Here is a 22,959-nt window from a genome sequence, read left to right as displayed (position 1 = left end):
GTGGGCAGAGCCCGACCCAGGCTTCGGGGCTCAGCGGTAAGTTGTGTGACGCGGGTCAGGGACCCGGCACGGGCGTGTGGAAAGACTGGCCCCAGCTCTGGCTCTGTCTGCACTATGCGACCTCAAAAGGTGACTTAACTCCTTCGGTACTGAATTCCCCCACGAGCAACAAGGCAGGCAGAGCGCCTACCCCTTCCGGCCCACGGGGCCCGTACCCCGTTCCGGCTGCGCTGCGAGCCCGCGCTCAGCTGAGGACAGGTGATGGAAGGGAGGAGAGGGGACTCGCGATGTCCCTCAGACTCACCGATCCATCGCATCAGGGACGTCAGGATCTGGAGGTACTTGGTCTTCTGGACGTCGAAGAAGGCGAAGGGCCCCAGGAGGAGAGTGAAGATGGCCTGGGCGACAAAATCGAGAGTGAGCGGGGCGAGGGGCAGAGGCCAGACCACCTGCAGCGCACCGAGGGCGTGGGGAGGACACCCCGCCCACGAGGCCAGGCCCGGCCCTGACGCCGGGTCAGACAGAGCAGCCACGAGCTTCCAGTGTCCAGGGCCGTGTTTCTCTGCCACTCGACAGACACACTGTCTTGAGACTCCTTTCCAGGCGGGTCCCAGGCGACATCCTGGGAACGTCACCTGCTCACTTCAGCAAACACTGACTGAGGAGACACAGCCCGGCACCGAGCACCGTGGGCCCTCGTGGCCTCCTGGGGAGAAAGGACGCGGGGACCCTGACGGCGCGGTGCGGTGGAGGGGACACTGTTCTGCAGAGCTCACAGCATCGATCGGAAGGATGTCATCGATCAGCCACGTTTCCACTTAAGGAGAAGGGGAAACCTGGAGAACCAGAGCCAGCGGCTTCCGGCACGAACCCCGCGGAGAAACATCCTGCGCCAAGGAGAGAAGGGGCCGCGCGCAGGAGGACGAGCGCGGAGGAGCCGGGCGGAAAGCGGGAGGGAGTCTGGCCAGAGGGGTGGGCTCCTGCCAGCACCTCAGTCCCGTCCTTTGTGCAGAACAGGGGAGAATGAGTGTTTGTTTAAAAAAAAAAAAGAATTCAAAGGGCGTCTTAGAAAACCGGTCTGTGGGAAATTTCAACCCTCTTTGCAAAAGAAAAGGGGGTCAGTGCGGCTCGGTGGCCACGGCGGGGCTGGGAACCGAGGGGGACCGGGGTTTCCATGCCAAACGGGGCGCTCAGGGAGCAGAGGGATTGAAAGCCGCTGGCTGGGGTGGCGATGACGATGACGGCTCCGTTTCCAATCTGCCGCGTGCAGAGGCATCAGACCTCATTAACGTTTACACTGTGCCGTTTTATCACAGTAACGCTAATGGCACTCACCAGAGATGCCGCAGATGCTAGGAGCCCAGAGAGTGGGGAGCGGGCCCACTTCGGGGAGTCAGGCCCTGGCCCTGTGATCTGGGTGACTACCTCACAGCTGCTGGGCCTGGGGGCCCGTCCCCAGCTGGCTCCCCTGTGACGAGAGGGCGGGAGCTCCCCAGAAGGGGAGGCTGAGCCCGTCCCTCCCCCGCCCCCAGCACAAGGAGAGCAGGATGTGGGAGAAGCTGTGACCTCTTATCCAAGTCCATTATCGCTGTGAGAATGAATGACATGAAAGACTAAAGTGCCGCTTAAGGAAAAGGCTCTAATTAGCTGGGGTGGATGAGCCTTCTGGCAGCCGCCAGGGCTGGCAGACCTCTGAGAGGGCCTTCTGCTGAGAAGCAACGCTTCCATTCAGGAGGGGGACAGAGAAGCATCTCCAACAGGCTGTGGCTGACTGGGGAGGCGGAGGGAACAGCCTGCAGCCCTCGCCCGTCCCCCTCAGGCCCAGGGAGGAGGGCTGGGCCGCGGGAAGGTGCAGAGTCACGGACTCTGCTCTGAGCAGCCCGGACGCGGTGCCATCAGCAAGTCGCTTAGGAAAATTACTACTTCAGGGAAACTTTCCACTGATGAATTTTCTCTTCCGAAGGATGGGAGAGGGAGCTGCCATGTGGCAGAACACACGCCCGGCCACGGGAGTGGCCGAGTAACTGTGGCCCGATCAAAACCGGACCCCTGGTCTGCCCTGGTCACATCTCATCTTTGAAGCCTGAAGACTGGTTTCAGAAAGTTGCACTATATCAGAACAGGGGGGAGGAGACTGCGCCCAGAGGCGGGCGCAGGGGCTTCTGCAGCTCGACGGGTCCTTTCCTCCGGCAGTCCTTCCTCGGATGCTGACTCCATTTTCTCCCTCCTCCTCGGCAGAGGTTTATCGAGATCCTGTTACGTAGGGGGCCCGTTTTATAACACCCTGTCAGGTGGGGTCCCAGCCGGCCAGCACACCGACACACCTGAGACAGGTGCATGTGAGGTGCCGGCTGAGTGATGGGGACAGGGGTCGAGAGGCGCTCGGACAGGGCCCATCCCCCCGGCACTCTCCCGTCCAGTTCAAGGGACCGCAGGTCTGTCCTCAGGGCGGGAACAGGCAGTGGAGGGCTCTGGAAAGATCCGACTGGTCAGCAACAAGTGTGACACCCGTCGGACGGCAGCTGGGCCGTGGTTTTGCTTCCTTTTAACGCCCAGGACCGCGACCGGCCGCACGACCTGGGGCGGGGTGGGGGGCACAGGCCACACAGCCAGCGGAAACGCACTCAGACTGCCCACAGCAGCCCTCGCTCGGGGCCGCGGGCTCACGCGTCAGAGGGCGCCCAGACGGATATGGACAGCACAAACTGGAGCTAATTACGGAACAGGTGTCCTCTGCAAATCAGCGAGAGCCAGACTCGGGGCCCGCAGGGACCGGCATCCAGGCTGGGAAGGACGGAGGACACGGAGCAGCGTGTGCAGCCAGGCCAGGGTGGCCGCGAGGTCTTTGGGGGGAGAAGGGGCGCGGGAGACGGAATGGCCCCGGCGTCCTGACGGCCCGGCCCGGGCAGAGCTCACCGCTGAGTGCCGCACAGCCGCACGTGGCCTCTCTGCCTTCCCTCTCGGACGCCGGGAGACGGCCTGTCCTCGCGGGCCTTCTCGTCTAGCCTGTGTGACATCATAAATTAGCTGGCTCCCCAGCAATTTTCCAACCGCCGAACGCCATTGATCAGCTCGAACCCCGTCTCCGTTCAAGGACTCTCGCGGCCCAGCTCGTCACAGGACGCGGGCACGCGAGCTCCCGCAGCCGAATGCGCTTCTTCGACAACGTTAAGGAAGAACAGAACGAAGTCTTCTGACTTCTAATGAAAACTTCAAAGTGAGACGGACGCGGAGGGTACAGATGGGGCCGCTCGCGTCCCGCCTTCTTCTTGGGTCATGAGTTCAGCCGCGTGTCAGACGCCCTGCGGCGACCTCGCCACACCCCGTGGGCCCGCGGCTCGCAGCGTGCTGGCTCCGGCACGGGGCCTAAGGCGCAACCCAGCGGCCTGCCCTCCAGCTCCGTGCAGGTCAAGCGCACCGGCCACCTCCGTTTGCTCCGGCTCCAAACTTCCAACGCACTCCGACGACCCCTGTGTCCTCCCTCCCTCCCGTGCTGGTGGCCAGTGTCTAGTCTGGTTTGAAGCCACAGAAATGGGCAAGAGGGAGCACAGGGCAAAGGCTCCGAACCCCTGCCTGGGTGGGCCTGGGGTGGGGACGCAGTTGGGGTTCACGAAAGAAGTGCCATCTACAGTGAGAGGACTCAGGTAGCAAAGGGCTGGCGAGAGCTCAGGACTGTCCCCTGGGGAATCTGTCCCAACCCCTCTGTCCCTGTCCTCTCCCTCCTGGGCCCAGAGCCAGCTGGTGCCAGTGTCGCTCAGTGCCAACCGCAGCTGCTCTCCTGAACTCCCCAGGGCTTGTCATTTCAGAGAGGACAGAGTCCGGTGGCCCCGTGGTCTGGTTCCAGCCGCCGTTCTCAGCCTGGTTTCTGAGCACACCGTGGCCAGAACCTCCAGCCCCTGACGCGCTCGCCACCTCCTGCCACCTCACTCCTCTGCTGGGCCCGGTCCTGCTGTCCGTTCAGACCCACTCAGACACCCGCCCGGGGACCAGCGGTGTTCTGCCCAGCAGCGCCCAGCGCAGCGCCCGCCACAGGAGGGCTGAATGGTGCACATGCCTGGGGGGCAGCGCTGGCCAGGACCCGTGAAGCCCAAGGACAGGGGGGATAAAGAGTCCTGATCTAACTCCCAGCCCTCTCCTCGCTGGCAGTGTGAAGGAAATGCGCCCCTCAGCATCCGCACAGGAGAGACGCCCCACAGGACGGTGGCTTTGCTGAGAGCCGGATGCTTACGCCCCCACAGGCTGGATGGACGGCATCTGGGAACCGAAGGCCCAGGCACTAACTGAACTGCCACCTTCCCCTTGGGCGTGGTTCAGAGCAGCCAGCCCCCAGCTGTGGAGCGGGACAGACGCGCGCACACACACACACACACGCACGCATGCACATGCTCACGCTGTGCTGCCCCGGAGCCTGGATCTCCAAACCCAGAGCTCCCGACCCAGCCCGGCCGGGGCAGCGCTGCGCGCCCCACCTGCCTCCCTCAGCTCGCGGTTCAGGCCCCGTGCCCACCGCGCTCGGGGAGGGCGAAGGGCTCCAGCACAGCTCAGACTCGTTTCCCACACCCTGAGCCCGGGACTGGCCACGTCGCACGTCCCCTGCTTAACTGGACAAGATGGGGAAGCGGGAGAAAGTGCGTCGGCATCAGAGCACAAGGGTAAAGCGGCTGGACACCCCTCTCCCCGTCCCCGAATGTCTCCGCGGGTCTAGGGCGGTCGGAGAGGCAGGTGGGAAATTAAATTTGGAGCTAACCCCGAACGGGACTCCAGCGTGCAAGGCTGCAAGGTCTCCGGTCCCGCCTTGGCCCTGTGCATCTATCAGTCAGCCTCGGCCCTGTCTTCCCAGCTGCCACTGCTGACCACCCCAGCACATCGCAGCTGTCCCCTAACATCGCCGCCCAGTGCTGCAGGTCTTCCCTGCCCTTTGCAAAGTGCTCACACACACACACACACACACACACGCCTTCCTGCCACACTCAGGGACGTCTGTGAGGTCACCAGGCAGGTGAGAATGCCTCGTTTCATTAACGAGGGGGCTGAGGGACCAGAGGGATTTGGTGACAGAGTACAAAAGCGTTGAGAGGGGGAATGAAAGTCTCCCGACCCTGTCCCTCTGACCGCTGTGACCCCTGCACACTGCGCCTCCACGGGACAAAGAATGATGATGTTACCTTCTGCGACAAGTGAGGGGACACCCCGGAAAACAGGCAGGACGGGGGCGGGGGTGAGAGGGTTTGTGGCTCCCACGGGGACGTGAGACGGAGCTTCCAGGATCCAGGAATTCAGGCATCATTTCTGCTCCTGGAGTTTCGACATAAAGCGCTGGCGAGTCCACTTAGAGCCTTCTTGCTCTGGGGCTGGGGGGGGGGGGCGTGGATTTCTCCGTCAACTTAGCAGGGGTGACAAAGCAGTGAGTCTTGGAAGGTCGCGTGGTGACGCGCTGCCCGATGGACCCGCACGCAGCACACAGGACCTGTGCGGGCTGCCTGCAGGACGCACGGGCTTGGGGCTCCGGGGGACTCGGTCAGGTGGAGGCGGCCCCCGCCGACGGCATGGCACAGCCGGGCTCTCTGGACCGACCCTGAGGTGGTTTCGAGTGGTCAAGGAAACAGGAAGGACAGCCTACAGGGCTGTCCTTGTCAGGTGCGAGGGGTTAAGAGTTAATTGGGGTTAACGGCATCTCAGCAGGAACCTGTCCCTACGTGGGAACTGAACTTTCAACGCGTCCTTGAAGTGCGGTGAAGAAACGTTCAAGGATTCTATTTTTATCTCTCGAGTGGCTCTGAACATTTCGGTTTAGAAGTTTTTATTTTTCCCCACGTGAATGATGACATCTAGGGCTTCATCCACGAAAAGGTGAGTTCTGAGACAGCAAGGGACGACGGAGGGGCCACAGGCTTCAGGGCCCCGGGCACGGGACGGGGGGCCGTGTCCTGAGGCGAGGCCCTGGCACGTTAGCGAACTTCTCAAAGTAAGTTATGGGCGCACGCGTCGGACAGATCAGCCCCATTCTGCGTGAGGGAGCTGATAGGTGATGCCTGCAGCTCTCGTGGAAAGGCGAGTCTTTATTTGCAGAAAAATGGTCGGTCCCCGGGGGAGGAGGTGCTGGGCCCCGAGCAGAGGCAATAATGAGGCGAAAGGTATACAGAGTCCCACAGGCAGATCTAAAGCAGCTTTGGGCTAGGGAACAAGGGCAGGAAATCGGACCCGGAACGGAGGGGCTGACAGCCAGTCACACCCGTGGGTCAGGAAGCTGGAGGAGGGACTTGTCCCTCTGCCCGATAAATGAAGAGGAGAATGAAACTCTGGGCCCCTTCTTGGCACAGACGCAGATGGGCCAGTGAGGTGCCGCTGAGCAACCTCAGAAAACACTGCTGAGAATGTTACCGGGGAGCCTGGGAAAGAATTTTGGGGAGAAACCACAGAAGGAGAAGCTGTTCTTTTACCTGACGCTGCCCCTGAGGACCCCACGGCCCACGGCCAGCTCCAGCCACCCCCCGGAAGATGTGAATTCAGCCGGTCGTGGCCGGGAGGAGAATGGATGCGAGCCCCCCGGGACAGAGCTGGGGGGCAGCCGCAGCGTGGGCTGTGCAGGAGGAGAGCTCCCTGGGCTTCAGCACCCTGGGGGAGGGCCGAATGCCAGCTGGTCCAGGCCCCTGGAGCATTGCTCACCAACTCGTGCGGAGCCCGGGTGAGGCCGTCCTCGGCCTGTCAGCCCCGAGACAACCAGGGCACGGGGACGGCGGCTTTGTTGGGCTCGCTCTGTTCCTTCCCAGCTCAGTGACTGAAAGGCTGCTCTGGCCTGTCTGACAGCTGAGAACGTCCCCAGGTCCCGTCCTCAAAACCTTCTGCTTCCTTTTGTCTACAGCAACTAGAAACAGAGCAGACCTAGGGAAGAACCCAAATAACTTCTTTTTCTCTACACATCCATCCCTCGTCAGAGGAGACAGAAATCCTGAGTTAGAGCCCTGAGGGACGGTGACGTCTCCTCCCTAACCCACAGACGGTGAGAAAGGGAGGTCGGGAAATTCATCACAGCTCCTACTATCGAGCCAGGTGATGTCTCACCTAGCCAGACCCTGGCTGCTGAATTCAGCTTCAAAGATGGCGGGAGGAGTGCTCTGGGAGCCAGCGAGATGCCACGGTCGCTGGAGGGCTCCTTCAGTGCGGGGCGGGCGGCCTGGCCGTGCACCGCTGGATCGCGGCCCGTGCGCCGCGGCGGCTGCTGCACGGAGCCCGCGTCGTCCCGGAATGCATGCCGCTGCGGCTCCCCGGCGGCCGCCTCAGCTGGCAGGTCACAGGCCCCGCCTGGCCCCCGCCTTCATCCCAGACACCTGGCCCAGGACCCTTTTTTTTTTTTTTTAATCCTGACACCCTGCAAATTGATTATATTGCCTCCATTTTAGGAAAGTGAGGTTGAGGGGGGTTAAAAAAAAACTTGCCCAACACGTCACAGCTGCTAAGATACAGCTGAGGTCGGGACTCGGGTTTCCACACCCACGGCCCAGGCCCCTCACGGCACTTCGCCGCCTCCCCGACTGCGCCAGAAAGACACTCCCTCCAGCAGCTCCGTCCTGTCCCGTCCAGGCTGGCCCCTCTGGGCCCGGGCTGGTCCAACGGCGTCCGCCCGGCTCTGCTGCTGGCCCCCTCGCCCTCCTGCTGGACAAGGCTGCATGCCTGTGTCGTCTCTTTTTCAGCGGAAAGGCCAGATGGTACCCGGGGGTGGGCAGAGCTCCAAGGATTTGATGCCAAAGCTGCAACCCTTGTGGTTTGGGGGAAGAGATGAATATCGCGGCAAACCCGCAAAGCCACCCGCTTCGTGATCATAAGCCACCGGGTCCTCATGAAGGACCGCCTGGCTCCTTGCTAGCATGAGGGAGGGGAGTCCGCACCCACACGTCCAGTGGGGGCGGGGCAGAGGGTGCTCGTGTACACGAGGCCGTGACAGAGGGAAGGCTGGGTGCTCTGCCTGGAGAAACGGCCCTGGCTTTGGAGCTGGCGCCTGTCCTGAGACGCCGCTCCTTACAGTTCAAAGGGGAGACGGGCAGGGAGCCCCCCTCGACGTCCTGGCGCAGATAGCGTCTGACTGCTCCCCTCTACCTCCGGTCCCCAAAACTAGGGTGCCCCTAAGCCCTTGCTGAGCGGTAGCTCCTCTCCTGGCAGGGAGGAGGAGAGACAAAGGAGGGGCCCGCTGGACATGGAGTTCTGCTGGCTGGAGCAGTGGCCACTAGCTGTGGCGAGCGCAGGGCGTCCGCGGGCACAAGGGCTGACGGAGGGACCGGCCGCGGACAGTGGCCCACCCGGGTGGTCTCGTCCATTCAAACATTCACAGAGCGGGTCCCTAGACACCAAGGTGGAGAAGGTACAGCCCTGACCTCTCGGAGCTCAGTGCAGCAAGGCAGCTGAGTATGTATAAAAGTCCATTCAGGGTGCGGGGAGGAGGTGTCTCGGTGCAAGGGGCCCCGAAGCAAGGGACGGGCCAGCGAAGGGCACGGAGCCTGAAAGCACCAGCTTCTTAGGACGGTGACCGGCGAGGGTGGGGCGGCGGTGAGCGAGAAGGTCCCAGGAGACTGGAGGCGACTGTGCCCCACCGAGGTGAGACGCTGCCCCGTGGAAAGGACCTTCCAAAGAGTTTCAAGCAGACAAAAGCAGATTTCCCTAAGGGCGGGGATAAAAGGATAAAATGCGGACCCAGGAAGGACGAATGACCCCGGGGCAGCCCTCACGCTGCGAGGGGTGTCTGGACGACCGGGCGCAGGGCTCCCGTCGGTGGACGAGCACAGCTGGAACCAGGGCTCCCGGGCTCTGTCCCCGGGATGCGATTCCACTCTGTTCCAACGGGATGAGGTTGGAAAGGGACTTTTAATCAAAGGAACGGCAGGTTCCGGGGGGCCGGGGAGAGGAAGCGCGGCAGGAGGCGCCCTTCCAGCTGGGCTGCAGCAACAGGGGACCAGGGCCTTGCAGCGAGCCCCGTGGAGCCGGAGCGAGAAAGGTGCACGTGTCCAGGGCAGAGAGAATCGGGTCTCGTTGGGGACGAGGCTTTCCTCAGGGCGGGAGTCTGAGAGCCCCAGAGCGCGTGGAAACCTCTCCTTGGGCTGACCGAGCAGAGGCAGAGGTCAACGCATCTCTGGGCCCTGAGGCCTGCTGTACCGGGTCTCCCTTTTTAGCCACCGAAGTCTCTCTATGGAGAATGGAAAGAGCTCCGTGTCCTGGTCTGTTTAGGCAGGACGTCAAGGAAGGGAGCGGGGGGTCGGGGGGAGCACACAGCATCACGTCACCAGGGCCGCGCCTGAAGGGGCTGGGCCCGGAGACACGGTGCCCCCGCCTGGCACACGGAAAGCTGGAGCTATTCATCATGCCTGGCCACCGTGACTCTGGGGCTAGGGAATGGCTGTCAGGGACAGGCTGGGGTCAACGGGTCCTGACAAGGCCTTAGAATAAGAGGACTTGGGAAAAGGCGGGCTGGGGAGTACTCTGTATACCGGGGCTGTGTCGTGAGTGACGGGGTGGAGGGTGGGGCCTCTGGGCCATCAATCCTGCCCCTCAGCTCCCTGCCCCCCCCACCTGATTCTGTCAGGAAGTAAGCTGCTCAGACACTTGGGGTGATGGGCGGTATCTGTGCAGGGCTGTCTGCATCGCCAGTCACCTGCCGGAATCCGACTGCTTTCGGTGCCTCTGCCTGGGGCTGTGAGGAGGCAGAGCCATTGCCCTCTGTCACCTCAGCTGCCTGGTGTTCGCGCGCGGCTCGAGGAGAGGTGCCAGGTGATCACTGCAGATGCCCGCGACACCCTCCCCTCCTCATTGCGCTCCACCCACTTGTCGTTACGCGGGGAGCGAGCGGATGGAAGTGGGAATGCTGGAATGCTCGCTGGCGCCGGAGCCGGGGGGCGGGGGAGGGAGTCAGGTGCCCAGAACACGGGAGCCCTGCCGAGCGGAGCCGCAGGCCCAGCTGGCTCCACCCCTTCCCCTCTGACGTGTGACCTCGAAATAGACCCAAACTGAGCAGGATTGGAACAGGAGTCTTTGCCGGCACCGAGTGACCTTGGAGGCGGGGACGGAGGGGAGACGGCATGTCAAGCTGGCTGATGAACGAGCTCTGTAGAACAGGGTACCAGAAACCACGCCAACGACCCTCCACCGTCCTCCCCAGTCGACGACGGTCAGAACGAGGCCGCTTGGTGGGGCTGGCACACTGTGGGCTCCGAGCCCCATCCGTAGGGAGCCGGGAGGCACCGACCTGTGGGCCCCGGGTAACGGAGCAGCCACTGGCACGGGGATGCTGCTGGGGCCCCCTTTCTCTTGGGGACACTCGGAGCCCGAAACCGGTCTGATCGGAGGAGTGATGCTGCTCCCCGCCTGCGCCAAAGCCCGAGGCATCAGCCCCAGCACATTGCTGATGACGCCAGGCTGCAGACCTGAGGACATCTGCCACTGTGTGTCCCTGGAGGAGGAGCGCACGGGTCGTCCCTGGGCCCCACCCCCACCGCCGCAGCTCGGAACGCCGCTCTCCAAGGGAGACCAGGGCAGGCGAGCCCACCTACCGCTGCGAGCGGTCCTTGGCCAGCGGGAGTTCTCAAAGGGGCGAGTTCACAGACTCGTCCTCAGAGCTGGTCAGGAGTGCGGACTCCTGGCCTCGCGCACCCGTGGCTTCTGCTACATGAGGCCTTGGGTGAGACCCAGGAGTCTGCGTTTTTTAACAAGTGCCTGGAGGCGTTCTCGTGCCAAATGGGAGGTACAGTGGAAGCTCTGGTTCCTGAGCCCCGAGCTGGCGGGAGGGGCGTGGCCGGGCAGCGTCCCTGGGGGCCGGTGGCCCGTCTCTGGGGTGGAGCACAGCCTCCCTGCAGCGGTGAGGACGACGCTGCTGGAAACGCTTGGATGGCTTGGATGGCGCAGAGTGTGGCGGGCGTGCGTGTGTGCACGCGCCTGTGTGCACGCGCGTGTGCATCTTCCGGCCCCAGTCTCTTCCCTCCTCTGTCGAGGTTTTCTGAGAACAGCTCAGTCCACGACTAAGGAAGTTCTTCCCACGGCCAAACCCAATGCGCCCTGCTGTGCTCCGCGCCCCTCCGTCTGGATGCACACCTGCCGCGTAGCGTCTGCTCGGCAAAGCCCCTGCAGCAGCCCGCTCTGCCCACGCGAAGGCTCGTTAGAACGCACCTCTAGGTCTGCTCTCGGCGAATCCACGAGACATCCCGAGCTCATGCTAATTAATCAGCAGTTAATCCTTAATAGGCACCCTAATTGTTCATCTCCGCTCAATGCCTATCACACCCGTGTCCCAGACACCCCTCTGCTGGCTTCGGTAAACCCTCGGGGTTCCTCGGCTCCGCTGTCTCCCCAGGGCCCGCCTGCAGTCTGGAGCACGTGCCCACAGACACTTTCATGCCCCGTGTGGTCTGCGGGGCAGCGTGCTGGCTGGGAGGCCAGCACCGCAGAGAGGCACGCTTACTACTTCAGAACGAGCGCTTTACTTAATTAAACAGTTACCGCCAGGGCCCTGGGGCGCTATTTAGAAAGACACCAGAGCCTGCCTAGAACAGACGTCCTGTCACAGAGAGTGAGCATCGTTCAGGGAGCAGCACAGCCTCGCGGAGCTCTGCAGGGCCGTCGCGAGGACCCCGCGCCCAGCTCTGGAGCAAAGGCAGCAAGGGGCACGGAGCTGGGAGCCGGAGGAGGAAAACGTTTGGGCGTGGCCTTTTCATTTCAGTTAGCACAGAAGATTTAAGGACGTTCCACATTACTCTAAAACTGCTGGCAGGCTGCTGAGTTCCATGGGCTAGTTTTTTTTTTTCCCACCCCCCCTTGCAGTGTTGGGGAAATGAAGCAAAAAAAAGGAAGAGGGAAGACAGGACGGGGAACCTGAAATCAATAATCAGGACATTTCCGTAAAGGAACACAGTAATTTTTAGCTCTCGGCCCGGGAATTGGAGGTCTGGGGGCGGAGGGGCTGGCGCGTGGGGCTGGGCGGGGCTGGAGCGTTCTGGGGGTCGCCTGGGGCAGCCTCGGAGCCGAGGGCGCACGCGCGCGCGCACACACACGGGTCAGCGGCCAGGGGCAGCCCCGGGAGCCTGCGAGGCGTGGAGCACCAGCCTTCCACCCCTGACTGCGCTACTCGCGGGTTAGGGGGCTCACGGCTCAAGCCCCGGGTCTGCCTGGGATCAGTGTGAAGTACGCATAAAAACAGTCCGGAAAAAGCACAGCGCAGAAGGTCCCCAGCAGGGAGGACTGCTCCCCACGGAGACCTGCTGGAAGCTTCCCAAACCGGGCCGTGGCCGCGGCATGAGCTCCGCGAACCTCGCCGGCCCGCGGGGTGCACGTGCCCCGGGCTCTTCCAGGTGGGCTGCTCACCATCTCCCCCAACCCCGCGCTGCCTGTTTCTACGTGCACTGGGACTCAGATTTCTGCGTCTTTGTGCATGAGCATGCGGATACTCCCCTTCGTACAAGAGATGGGCTATTAAATAAAGACGCGGTTTCCACACAGTAGCATTTTAAACGCTCTGGGGGAAACTAAGTACTTAAGAGAAACCTGCTGGTGAGTCCTTCTGTAAATTATCCAACTGTTTTGTAACAAATAATCGCCCCCCCCCCGGTTTGTTTACACATTTCACATAACGGGGTTTAATAAGAGGTGCTGCGTGTGCTGGGAAGGTTCGGCACGCGAGGTAACTTCCCAACTCCGTGCTCTTCCCCGGGTGAACTTGAGGATGCGGGCAGGGTGAAAGGGTGAGAACCCAGGCAGGTCAAACTGACATCTCCCCTCCCGTCCGGGAATAGAACTGCCTTGCCTTGGGCGAGTGGCATTCGCGAGGGTGCGCTCGTGACATCCTTGCGGGGCAGAGATCCAGGACATGATAACAGGGGCAGAGACACTGTCCCTGAGCAGTTCACCTGGCTCAGGGGCTAGAACCACATTCACGTCACCCAGCGGAATGCGGTAAAGCCCGAAGGTCCCCAATGGATGTGCTGACGGGCAGCTTCTGAGACGTGGGGGTGGGGCGGGGGTCTGTGATGCAGAGTCCCATGACCCGGTGTCTCTGTTGGGAGTGCGGAGAAGGGGGGTTGGGGGGACTACGTGACATCCTCTCAGCTGGAGTGTCAGGGGTCAGCCGTGGCAGGGGCGGGGTGTGATGGATGGCGGGCTTAACGTCCGCCGACAGAACCCATGTCCCCAAGAGCCTCATTGAAATAAAAACAACCCTCTCCCTGAGCTGGGGAAGGGAGCTGGGGCCGCAGGAACACCCAGAAGCAGTGGGGGCGGGGTGGGGGTGGGAGGTGCTGCTCAGGCCTCCTTGGAAAGGTGACGGCTGGTCCGGAGCCATGCTGGGCAGCAGCTGGGCAGGCACGGGGGTGCACGGGAGGCCGCAGCGGTGGGGGTGAGGTGGGGGTGATGGGCGGGGCCGTGGGAGCTTACAGGGTCCCTTGGCAAGAGTTCACTAGACAAACCGCAGTTTGAATGAGTGACAGAGTAATCTGAATTTCATTTAGAAAGGGCCGGGGTTGGGGGATGGAAAGCACACCAAAAAACGAGAAGCCGCTCGCAGGATGAGAGATGTAGACAGCCCCGTAGGGAGAGGGGAAAAAAAGACAGACAGAAAGAAATACACAGGCCTGTCCCTGTATTATTGATTTCCTTGGAAAAGAAAGAGACCGAGTGATCCTTTAAAGCCAGTCATTTCAATCTGAGCTCAGGTCTTTGTTTGAAGTTAGAATTCACTCACCCAGCTCCTGTTTGGGAAGTGGGTATGTGCATTTTGGGGGTGAAGGACAGAAATCCGTTCTTCCTTGAGACCCAGGATCACGGGAGAAAAGTGAAGGTTCGGCACGTGGGGGAAGGCGGGGGCTGCACCCCAGGGCAGGGGTCCCGCCAGAGGCTCACGGGCTGGCAGAACCATGGGATGGAGCCGGGGGATGGAGCCGGCTCGCGCCGCCGCAGGCCACCACCGGGCCAGGCTCCCGGCGCAGGCCGGGCGCGGGCTTGGCCCAGGGGGGCTGCGCCGCTCACCACACCTGCGGCGGCCACTCGGTGTGACCGGCGTCTGCCCACGGGCGAGTGGGGAGACAAGCGTGAGAGGCAAGACAAAACTGACCTCTCTGGAGCCTCCGGAACTGAACGGGGAAGAGCTGATGAGCACGTTACGGGAAGAAGAAAAGGAAGAGAAAGAAGACGGGCTTGGATGGTCGGTCCCCGCACGGCCACCATGCTGGGAACAAGGCGCCTGACATCCTCAGTCGTGAAAGCAACAACCCCCGCCCCCGGGCAGCCAGAAATCTTTCCTCGCCTTGTTCCGGTTTGGTGCGAGGCTGGGTCCTGACCTCTGTGTCAGAGGAGGAGGCGACGTCACCAGAGAAGGGGAGCTGCCACTGGACCCATTTACTAGGCTTAGGACCCTGCCGTTTCCGGACAGAGCCACCCCGCCGGTCCCCTCCAGCTCGCCTGTCCTGGCCGTTCCTCCAGCCCCCGGGGGTGGGGGGAGGGGCACCTCCCGCCCCCCGCCCCCCCCAGCTAGCTGTGCTCCATTCCACTCCGGGCTCCTGACATGGGGCACGCCTGGGGCCAGCATTCGCATGGTCTCCCACTGGAGCTGTGCTCTGGGGTCACGGTAGACATGTGCCGCAGTGTCCCCGAGAGTCCCCAAGTCCTGTGAAGTCACCGCTGCTGCTAAAACTTGTTGCTCCTCGCGAACTTTCCCTCCTCGTTGGTCCTGAAGGCCTCCAGGCCACCTCCTGCCCCAGAATCGGGAAGAATAAACAGCCAAGCGAAGACAGTGGTGACCCACTTATTAGCAGATGCCACAGCCCCAGGGCACAGTGGCTGACGCTGGAAGAACAGAGAGAGAGAGAGAGACCGGGCAGGGCAAGGGCAACGTCCTTGGGAAGACGCCTTCAATTCCGGTGCCACTTGAATGAACGAGAAGCCCGGTGCCCATCTAGGAGCAAGGGGCGGCGAGAAAGACAGCAAATCAATCGGGCAGACGAGCAGGATGTGCGGGCACGGATCACTGCACAGCACGGTCCTCGGGCGGCGGGCCGCAGCCTCCACAGACGTCAGGCTCCAAGGGCTGACCAGCCCCCTCCTGCCCGGGCCTGGCCGCCCAGGAGGCCTGTGTCGCCGGGGCCAGGGGATGGGGCTGCAGAACCGGGCTCCCGTCTCTGCCTCAGCTCTGGGACCCTGGGGAAGCCATGGCCTCCGAGTCTCAGTTTTCTCTGCCGTAAAATGGGATGATGTCACAGACCTCACTGCGTGGCCGGGAGGACCCAGCGAGAAACGAGAAAGTAGCTAGAACACGTGATACCAACGCAAGACGAGCCACCGCAGGAAGGCCCGGCCTGGGCTTGGCACGGCGCTGCCCCGGGGTTGGGGCTCATTACTCCATTCTCCACCCCTCACAAAAAGGATGCTTTCCCCTCGAATGGTACTGTTTTAGGAAGAAACCACTCGGGTTCACAAAGGGGGGGCTGCACTGTTTTAGGTATTTCAGATGCATCGAAGCCAGTGCTGCCGTGCACGACGGAGCCAGGACAGCATCAGACAGCGCGGCCTCCTGGCACGCAGAGAGCAGGACTGGTGGGGAAGGCTGGGAGGGGACCCTCCGGGGCGAGCCGGGGCCCGCGCCCCACACGCCCTGCTCCTGGAGGAAGAGGGTCCCGCAGACAGAAGGCCCCCTGCGGCCCCCGACATGCACCTTGCTTCTTCGAGGGGGTGTCTGGAGGGAGTCTGGGGAGACGCCCCTCTCTCTGGCAGAGCATGGCACACCATCTGCCAGGCCCTTGCAGGCTGCGTCTCTGTCCCTGTCACCCGTGCCCTGCAGGTGGGTCTCACGGCTCCTGCATTCGAGGCAGGCCGGCAGGCCAGGGTGACCTTGTCCTGCTCCAAGGCCGCCCGCGAGGGGCCCCCAGCTTCATAGCGCCAGGCTGCGGCCGAGTCTCCAGCCAGGAGTCCTCTCTGCCATCTGCACTCCCGGGCCTGCTCGGCTGGTGCCTGCTGCATGCCAGTGACCCAGCGGCATCTGGCCACCTGTAAGAGGCGGATGCCGCTCCTGTGAACGCCCAGGAGCTTTCGGCACTTGGGGAGCCCCACCGTACCCCCCGGGCTCCCCTCTGACACTCCCGAGGAGGAGGAGGCAATGGCAGGGCCCAGGCCCCGGGCACGAGGCAGGCGGTGCCCTTGAGTCCAGAGGACGGCGACGCATTCCTGTTTCCCAGACACCTGGGACAGTCCGGTTCCCGGATGGGACTGATTCGCACACAATCCTACCATTCCACCAGGGGCCCCTGGCTCCTGCTCACCGTGCAGGAAAGAATGAAACGCTAACTGTTGGCTTTGTTTCCTGCCCAAGCCGGAGGAGCTCCAGGAAGCATCCCAGGACACCCCGGTCTGGGGGCGAGGTGACTGGTTTGAAAGAGGTGGGGCAGGATGGGCGGTTGCTGAGGCCCCGAGGACCCACGGGCTGCAGGAGGCAGATCCTGATGTCAGTTCCCACGGGTGCTCATGAGAGGGCCCGTGTCACCGCTGGCTCCAGCTGCGGTGGCTTGCTGGGATGCCCTGGAGGCCACACGTGACTCAGGAGCCCCCCCACTACACTCACGGAGCCCTGTAATGTGGCCACTCTAAGGAAGGAGGGAGAAACTGACTCACAGCAGCTACACTGGCAACTGTAGGACGTGGGTGGAGGTCGCGGGGTGCAGGGGGCGGGGCGGGGGAGGAGGAACTTTCCATTTGTTAAGGTCAAGGGCTTTGGGAGGCAACAGGGAGCTGCCTCTAACTGGGAGCTGCTGGTAGAGGCAGCTCCCTTCTTCTAAGGAAGCTGCAGCACGCAGGCCGGCCTCTGGAGAGAGTTAACATCCTGAACATTCTCACTCTAGGTGAGCACCTGAGCGTTTTAAGGAAGACATGGAGGAGGTAATTTCCAGAGGACTTTCTGAACATTAGGCCACAAAATAAAAGCCTGTGTCTTTATCTCCTAGGACACACTGTCCCGCAATTGCAATGAAGTGGTCAGTAGGAGGCCCCGTCACACATGCAGGCCGCACAGGTGCACCATCTACCTGAGACAGAAGGATGACTGTGCCTGGGGTGCGAGGGGGCTTTACGTCCGCCCGCTGCCTTGCCCCACATCTTGGTGAGGTCTGGCTGGCGGCAAAATCAGAAACAGCTGGTAGAAAGAGGACAGTGCGGGGGGCAGGGGGGAGGGTGTCTCTGGAAGGGAAGGACAATCTCCTGAATGGGAGTGACTGGGAGAGGGGGTGAGCGGACAGGGCCACTTGATGGAATGAAGAGAGAGGGATGAGCCCCGCGGGCCAGACTAGGGAAGGGAAGATGCCCTCGTCGCCTGTCACGGAGCTCAGGACGAGGAGACCGCCACCCGCCAGCCTGTCCTGCGGCTGCTGTGCCCCCTCCTGCCTCACTGGCCGGGAGGCCTGCAGAGGGGCGGCGAGCGCGCGGTACTCGGGGCCAGGAAACACCGCTCTGCAGAAGCCAGGGACCCTGCGAGCCACGTGAAAAGTTGTAAATAGCTTTAGAGACGCTGAGGAAGTCCGTCTGCCTTGACGTTCTCTGAATCAGGAAGAGCACATCCGAACCGAACACCTTCCGAGCGAAAGGCAGCCCCCAGCGGTGGACGGCAGGTGGGGAGGGAGGGTGTCCACGACTCGGGGAGAGCAAACTCTGTTCTTGCTCACCCTGCCCTTCCTGCTCCTGTAGCTTTCGCCAGCCTGCTGGCAATTAGCTTTATGAGTTATAAGCACAATATCTGGAAGCTGAAGACAGTAATTAATGCCTGTCGGCTTTCCTGAAGGTTCCTTCTGTTCGGTCGGAGTTATTGAGATTCAGGGAGCAAGGCTTCCATCGTGTGGAAGGTTTATAGGAATAAGTGAAGGAAAAATTTAATAAGGCAATGATAACGCTTCTAAATAATTCACCAGGCAAATGGCAGCTGCCAATATCCCCGGGGCTCCATGTCCGTTTTGCCCGTGGGCGGGGGGACGTGCCAGGCAGACTCTGCACAAGACCGCGGTGGCCTCGCCGGGAAAGACCCACCCGAAGGGCTCTGCTGTGGCCCCTCTGCCCTGGACATGCTCCCGTGTCTGAGCCGAGCCTCCGGGACCCGGTCCTCCAACACCGGTTAGAGACCCAGACGGGCTATTACACTTACTCACACCTTTGCTAATTTTACCAGTCACGGTTTGTTGGAATGCTAAGAGGCTGACGGACCTGGGCCATCCTGGCCGCCCTGCCGAGTGACGGCGCACATCCCCGAGGCCAGGGAAGTGCAAACGGTGCCAGGAAATCGACTCTCTACCGAACCGCCACCGGACCTGCGGGGGGTGGGAGGCCCTCGGGTACAATTCCACCGAAAGGATCGTTATGTGAGTTCCTCTAGCCAGAGCTGAACGTGCGAGGGAAGGAACAACGGCCACATGACCGCTCCAGAAGAACAGAGAGGAAAACAAAGGTGTCCCATGGCTTGGGCCCCAGACCCCCTTCGGCAGGCTTTTGGGGTGGGACCGGGGAGGCAAGCCTACCTCTCGGGGACCCCGGGGGTTAACGAACGCCCACCCAAAACGCAGGGCCAGCAAGGCCCGTGGAAACTGGTGCCAGGATGGGGATAATTAAGTTAAGAGGCCGACTCCCCGAGCCGCTCGGCTCTCTCCTGGCCCTGCCTCCCAATCAGCTAAGTGGCCACGTGTCAAACCGTGTGTCACCTAGCACACCTAAATTTGTGTGAGGGCTGAGGAGGACCAAGAGGAAGCAGGGAATCTTAATAGACGCTGCGAAAGGGAAAGAGAAACATTGCTGAGTCCCGCCCGCCCGCCCGCAGAGCAGGCGGAGACAAATAACCGCTTCTGGTTTTGTAACTTATTACTTTTCTCCCCTCCGCCCCCGCCCAGGGCACGAAGCAATCAAGCAGCGGCCTGGAGATTCATCATCTTCCCTTGTCTGCGGGGAGACAAGGAAGACAGGGAGCGAGCTGGGCTGACCTGTCCCCGAGGGAGGGAGCCTGTTTCTTGTTAGGGACGGTCCTAAGATGGCTCAGTCCTGCCTGTCCAGTCGGGGAGCTGGCATCCACCGGCGTGCTCCCGGGCCGGCCAGGAGTGAGGTCACAACACGAAACGTCCCTGGAGAAGGAGCTCTGGCTCTCGCAGAGCTTCGGGGCCGGTGCCCCCCAAACCCTGAGCGCAGCGTGCAGGAGTTCACCGCCCTGGAGCTGGCGCTGAGCCGGACGCCCACTCCAAACCCCACGTGACTGAGCCTTGGTCTCCGGGACGCTCTGGGGCCATCGTCTTAGCGACGCGATCCGCGCTCTCTGCCCGGGACCAAGGCCCCAGTAAGTATTCGGAGCGCGACGACGCACAGACCCTTCTCTCTGGGGAAACGGTTCCGCCAGACAGTGAGGGGGGTTCGAAGGGCCCCGGCCACCCCGGCGGCTGGGCGCGAGCTGGGGGGCGGGGGCGCGGCCACTCACCAGGTAGATGTGGTAGACGTCCACGCGGCGCAGCGGCCCCCAGCACCGGTCCGTGTCGTTGTAGTTGGTGTCGGCCTCCACGCCGCAGGAGTCGTTGTCCACGGCACTGCTGGCGAGAGAACCGCGGCTCGGTGGGCCCTCCCCGCCGGGCCTGAAGCACACAGGGCCTGGCGCCGTTCGTTATCGGCCGCCGTGAACCTCCCTTCCCCAACGGCCATTCTCTACGAGCCGCGTATTCCCGTCTTTTCGGGCGTGCAGCACGGGAAAGTCCCTGTGGGACCGTGAGTCCCCTTCCCGGCGGGGGCGGGGCAAGGAGCAGCAGGGTGGAGGACAGAAGACACAGCCAGCGGTGGTCCCTGCGGAAAACGGCCTCCGCTCGGGCACCTGCGTTCTTCGGACACGGACGGGTTTGCCTGGCGTAGCGCTTCCGCCAGGGACACGGCCCTGGCCGACCGCCCGAGGAAGCCCCGGGGGCCCCGCCAGTGTGCAGGGCGAGAGGGACACTCACCAGGACACCTGCATGAGGGAGAAGGGCACGGCGGCGGCATAGATGGCCAGGTCCCCGTACAGGTAGATGATGATGCAGAAATAGAACAGGTTGACCCCCACTGAAAGGAACAAAGTCATCGGTCAGGGCGCAGCATTGGACAGCGAGGCTGTCCGAGGTGTTTACACTTTTTTGAGGACTCCATTTCTACCTGTCCCATAGCTTTCGGTTCTCCAGGCTGCTTATTTTCTCCGGAAAGTGTAGGAAAATGAGCCCAAAGCCCTGTTTCTCGTTCTGGCTGGCTTCGCTGAGATGTTGGCAAGAGACACACCTACCCATGACTTTCACCCAAGAGTAGACTAGGTGGGGCTAGGAGGGTTGTGGAGGTTCTGGACCCAGACAGGGGCCAGGTGAGTGAGGTGTGGAAGGGCCGGGAATTGGGGAGGGGGTTGGGAAAGGGGGAGGCCTGGAGTCATAAGCCTGGGCCAGGGTCCCCTTCACAGCCGAACACGGGGCTCTAAGACAAAAGACTGCTATTGAGGAACTGAAAAGCAGAGAAGGTAACAGAAAATGGCCCAGCTTCTAAAACTGAAATCAAGAGGGTAAAAAGCCCTTGATTTCCAAAGACTGAGCGCCTTGTCCTCAGTCTGACCAGTCGCCAAGCGCCGGAGGGGCGGGGCGGCCTGGGCTGGGGAGCTGGAGCCGGCGGCAGTGCCTGAGGCGGCTCAGCTCCCTCCTTCTGAAGCGTGGCCGAGGGAGGGTGCTGGCTTTGGAGGTGCATGCGGTGGACAGGTGGACGCTCCCTCTGCATAGGCAAACCTTGGTCCCCTCTGCTGTCAAAAGGGGCCTGAATGAGGAGCCGGGAGTGCAGGCTCTGGCCCCACTGGTCTCACCTCCTGACCCCGGCAAGTCCCCTCAGGCCCCAAGCCCTTACAGTGAGAATTCCACCTGTGCTGAATTCCCTGTGTGACTCCAGCTGTAAAGCTTCTGAAAAACCAGTCTGTGCCCTAAAACCTCAAGGTCACAGCCCTGAAAACCAGTCTCAAACTCTCGTCCAGACTGACTGCTCTTTTCTGATGTCCCTGGTCTCAAGCCGTTTTCTTTGCTGAAAACAGAAAGAAAAATAAAGTGACAGTTCCCTTCTAAGGCTGGTGACTCGGAAAAGCCTCTGGGGTCTCCAGGGGAAAGCCAGGGACATGTTTCACCTGGGCTATTTGAGACTGACTCTGCTCCTAGGAGTCTGGGGAAAAAAGACCCGGAAAAGGCAGTTCCCGAAAAAACCCAGGAGGGCCTCGGGCAGCCTCACTGTCCAAGCTCGGCGGCCCCCGGGGTCTGCCTGCCGCCGACAGGCAGGCTCCCCGGACCCCCTGTGCCCTAGCTCGTCTTTCTGTTCTGACACCGATGCTCTCTGTGGGGAGGCAGCGTCCCCTCCCCACTCCCAACCTCTCTCCACCTGCCCGCGGACTCCAGTGTCAGCTGTTTATAATCTGCCACCGGCCCTCCCTGATCAATAAATTTCATTACTAGACGCAAAACAGGAGGATCAATGAATTTCCTGAGAGGACAGCAATGACTAGGTCTGGCATTTCTAATTACAAGAAATGAGCCTGGACCCCAAGGGAGCCTTCTGTGGAGGGTGGCAGCCCTTCTAAAGGTCAAGGTCACGATCGGTAAATTAGGGATAGAGCAGTGGTTTCCAACTCGGGGGCGACTGTGCCCCGCAATCCATCATGGGGACGTTTAACCACGTCTGAGTTAGGGAGGTGCTACTGGCAACTAGCGGGTAGAGGCCACAAACACTACTCAGCATCCTACAATGCACAGGACAGGCCCCCACAGCAAAGAACGATCCGGCCCACGGGGCGCCAGTGCCGAGCCTGAGAAACCCCAGAGCAGATGAGGAGGAGGTTTCCTTTACGTGTGTGGCTGCGGTTCTTAAAGAAATCAGGGCAGACTGTAAAACCTGAGAATTAGGGAGGTTTAAAGGATGTCTGCCTGCCTCCGATGTGCATTTTATTTCAAAAGCTTGCATTTGGAAAGGGCCCGTGTGTGGCCTCTGGGAAGAAACGTTCATCTCTGTCTAATCTGTCTCTCTTATCTTAGTCTGATGAGCTGGAGAGAGGTAGAAATGGGAGGAAGGAGCCATCCGGAAGTGGGGAGACACAACCAATCTGGTTTCCTGATTCTGGATGCCCCTGGTGAGGCTGGCAGTGGGGGTGGGGTCACTCTGGGGCAGCGTCTGGCTGATGACCACGATCTTCTGAACGGGACAGTCAAATCCCACGACCAGTGATATACGGAATGCTTCATGTCCTAAGAAGCTGCTAAGAAGCTTCCAGTTTCTACAGTCCCCGTCCAGCTCAAGTTAGCACAGCCACATTCAAGACAGGAAAGAATCGGCAGAGACGCCCCCTCTGCAAACAGGGGTTCTGACGGGGAGGCGGAATACCTTCCAGTGGAACCGCAAACACAAGCATTTATTAAAATGTGTCTGACTCTCTACGAAGAAAAAACGAATAGCTTTGGGCATTAAAAAACTAAATTCTGAAAGAGCTCATCTTCTGAAAGAACCAGATTTGCTTCGAAGGTATAAGATGTCGCTGGAACAGCCAGAACCCAGCACCTGAGCTGGACCGGAGCCGTGCAGCTTGCAGCCGAGCCCCGTGAGGAGCAGGCAGAAAGTGGGGAGAAGCCATTCACTCAGAGTCCCAGTCGGCAGCCCTGCGCACGGGCTTCCGGCGCCCTCTGCTGCCCGCCGGGAAGACGGACATGTGTGCGTGCACGGCACAGCCGCCTGCGGTCACAAGGGAGCGGCGGTGCCATCCGGGAGACAGGGCGGACAAGTCAGAGGTGCGACACGACCGGCCGACCCCGACCGACCTAAACGGCTCCCTTCCCCGAAGAGCTGCTCAGGGGTCCCGGTCTCCACATGCCGCAGGAGCTACGCCGGTGAACGAGGAGGGACCCCAGGAGACACCGAAGCCGTCTGGGCCCCTCGCGGGGCGGCTCCTCGGCG

General features: G+C 61.7%; 1 protein-coding gene across 2 annotated transcripts in view; it reads right to left on the bottom strand.

Annotated features, from left to right (window-relative positions):
* TMEM104 (transmembrane protein 104) overlaps window positions 1-22,959 on the bottom strand; it is a 48,492-nt gene that overhangs the window by 14,853 nt on the left and 10,680 nt on the right. The window contains exons 7-9 of one of the 2 annotated variants that reach the window (XM_016132559.2): window positions 19,965-20,064; window positions 19,457-19,565; window positions 305-398 (exon numbers count right to left, since the gene is read on the bottom strand). In XM_016132559.2, coding sequence (XP_015988045.2) covers window positions 305-398; window positions 19,457-19,565; window positions 19,965-20,064 — 303 coding nt within the window. The remainder of the gene's footprint in view (window positions 1-304; window positions 399-19,456; window positions 19,566-19,964; window positions 20,065-22,959) is intronic. The other variant, XM_016132560.2, reaches the window with a different exon arrangement.

This window comes from Rousettus aegyptiacus, unplaced genomic scaffold (genome assembly GCF_014176215.1).
Source record: "Rousettus aegyptiacus isolate mRouAeg1 unplaced genomic scaffold, mRouAeg1.p scaffold_m13_p_6, whole genome shotgun sequence".
Taxonomy (NCBI): Eukaryota; Metazoa; Chordata; class Mammalia; order Chiroptera; family Pteropodidae; genus Rousettus; species Rousettus aegyptiacus.
Note: the sequence above shows the minus strand (reverse complement) of the source record. Positions and strands in the feature narration are given on the sequence as shown.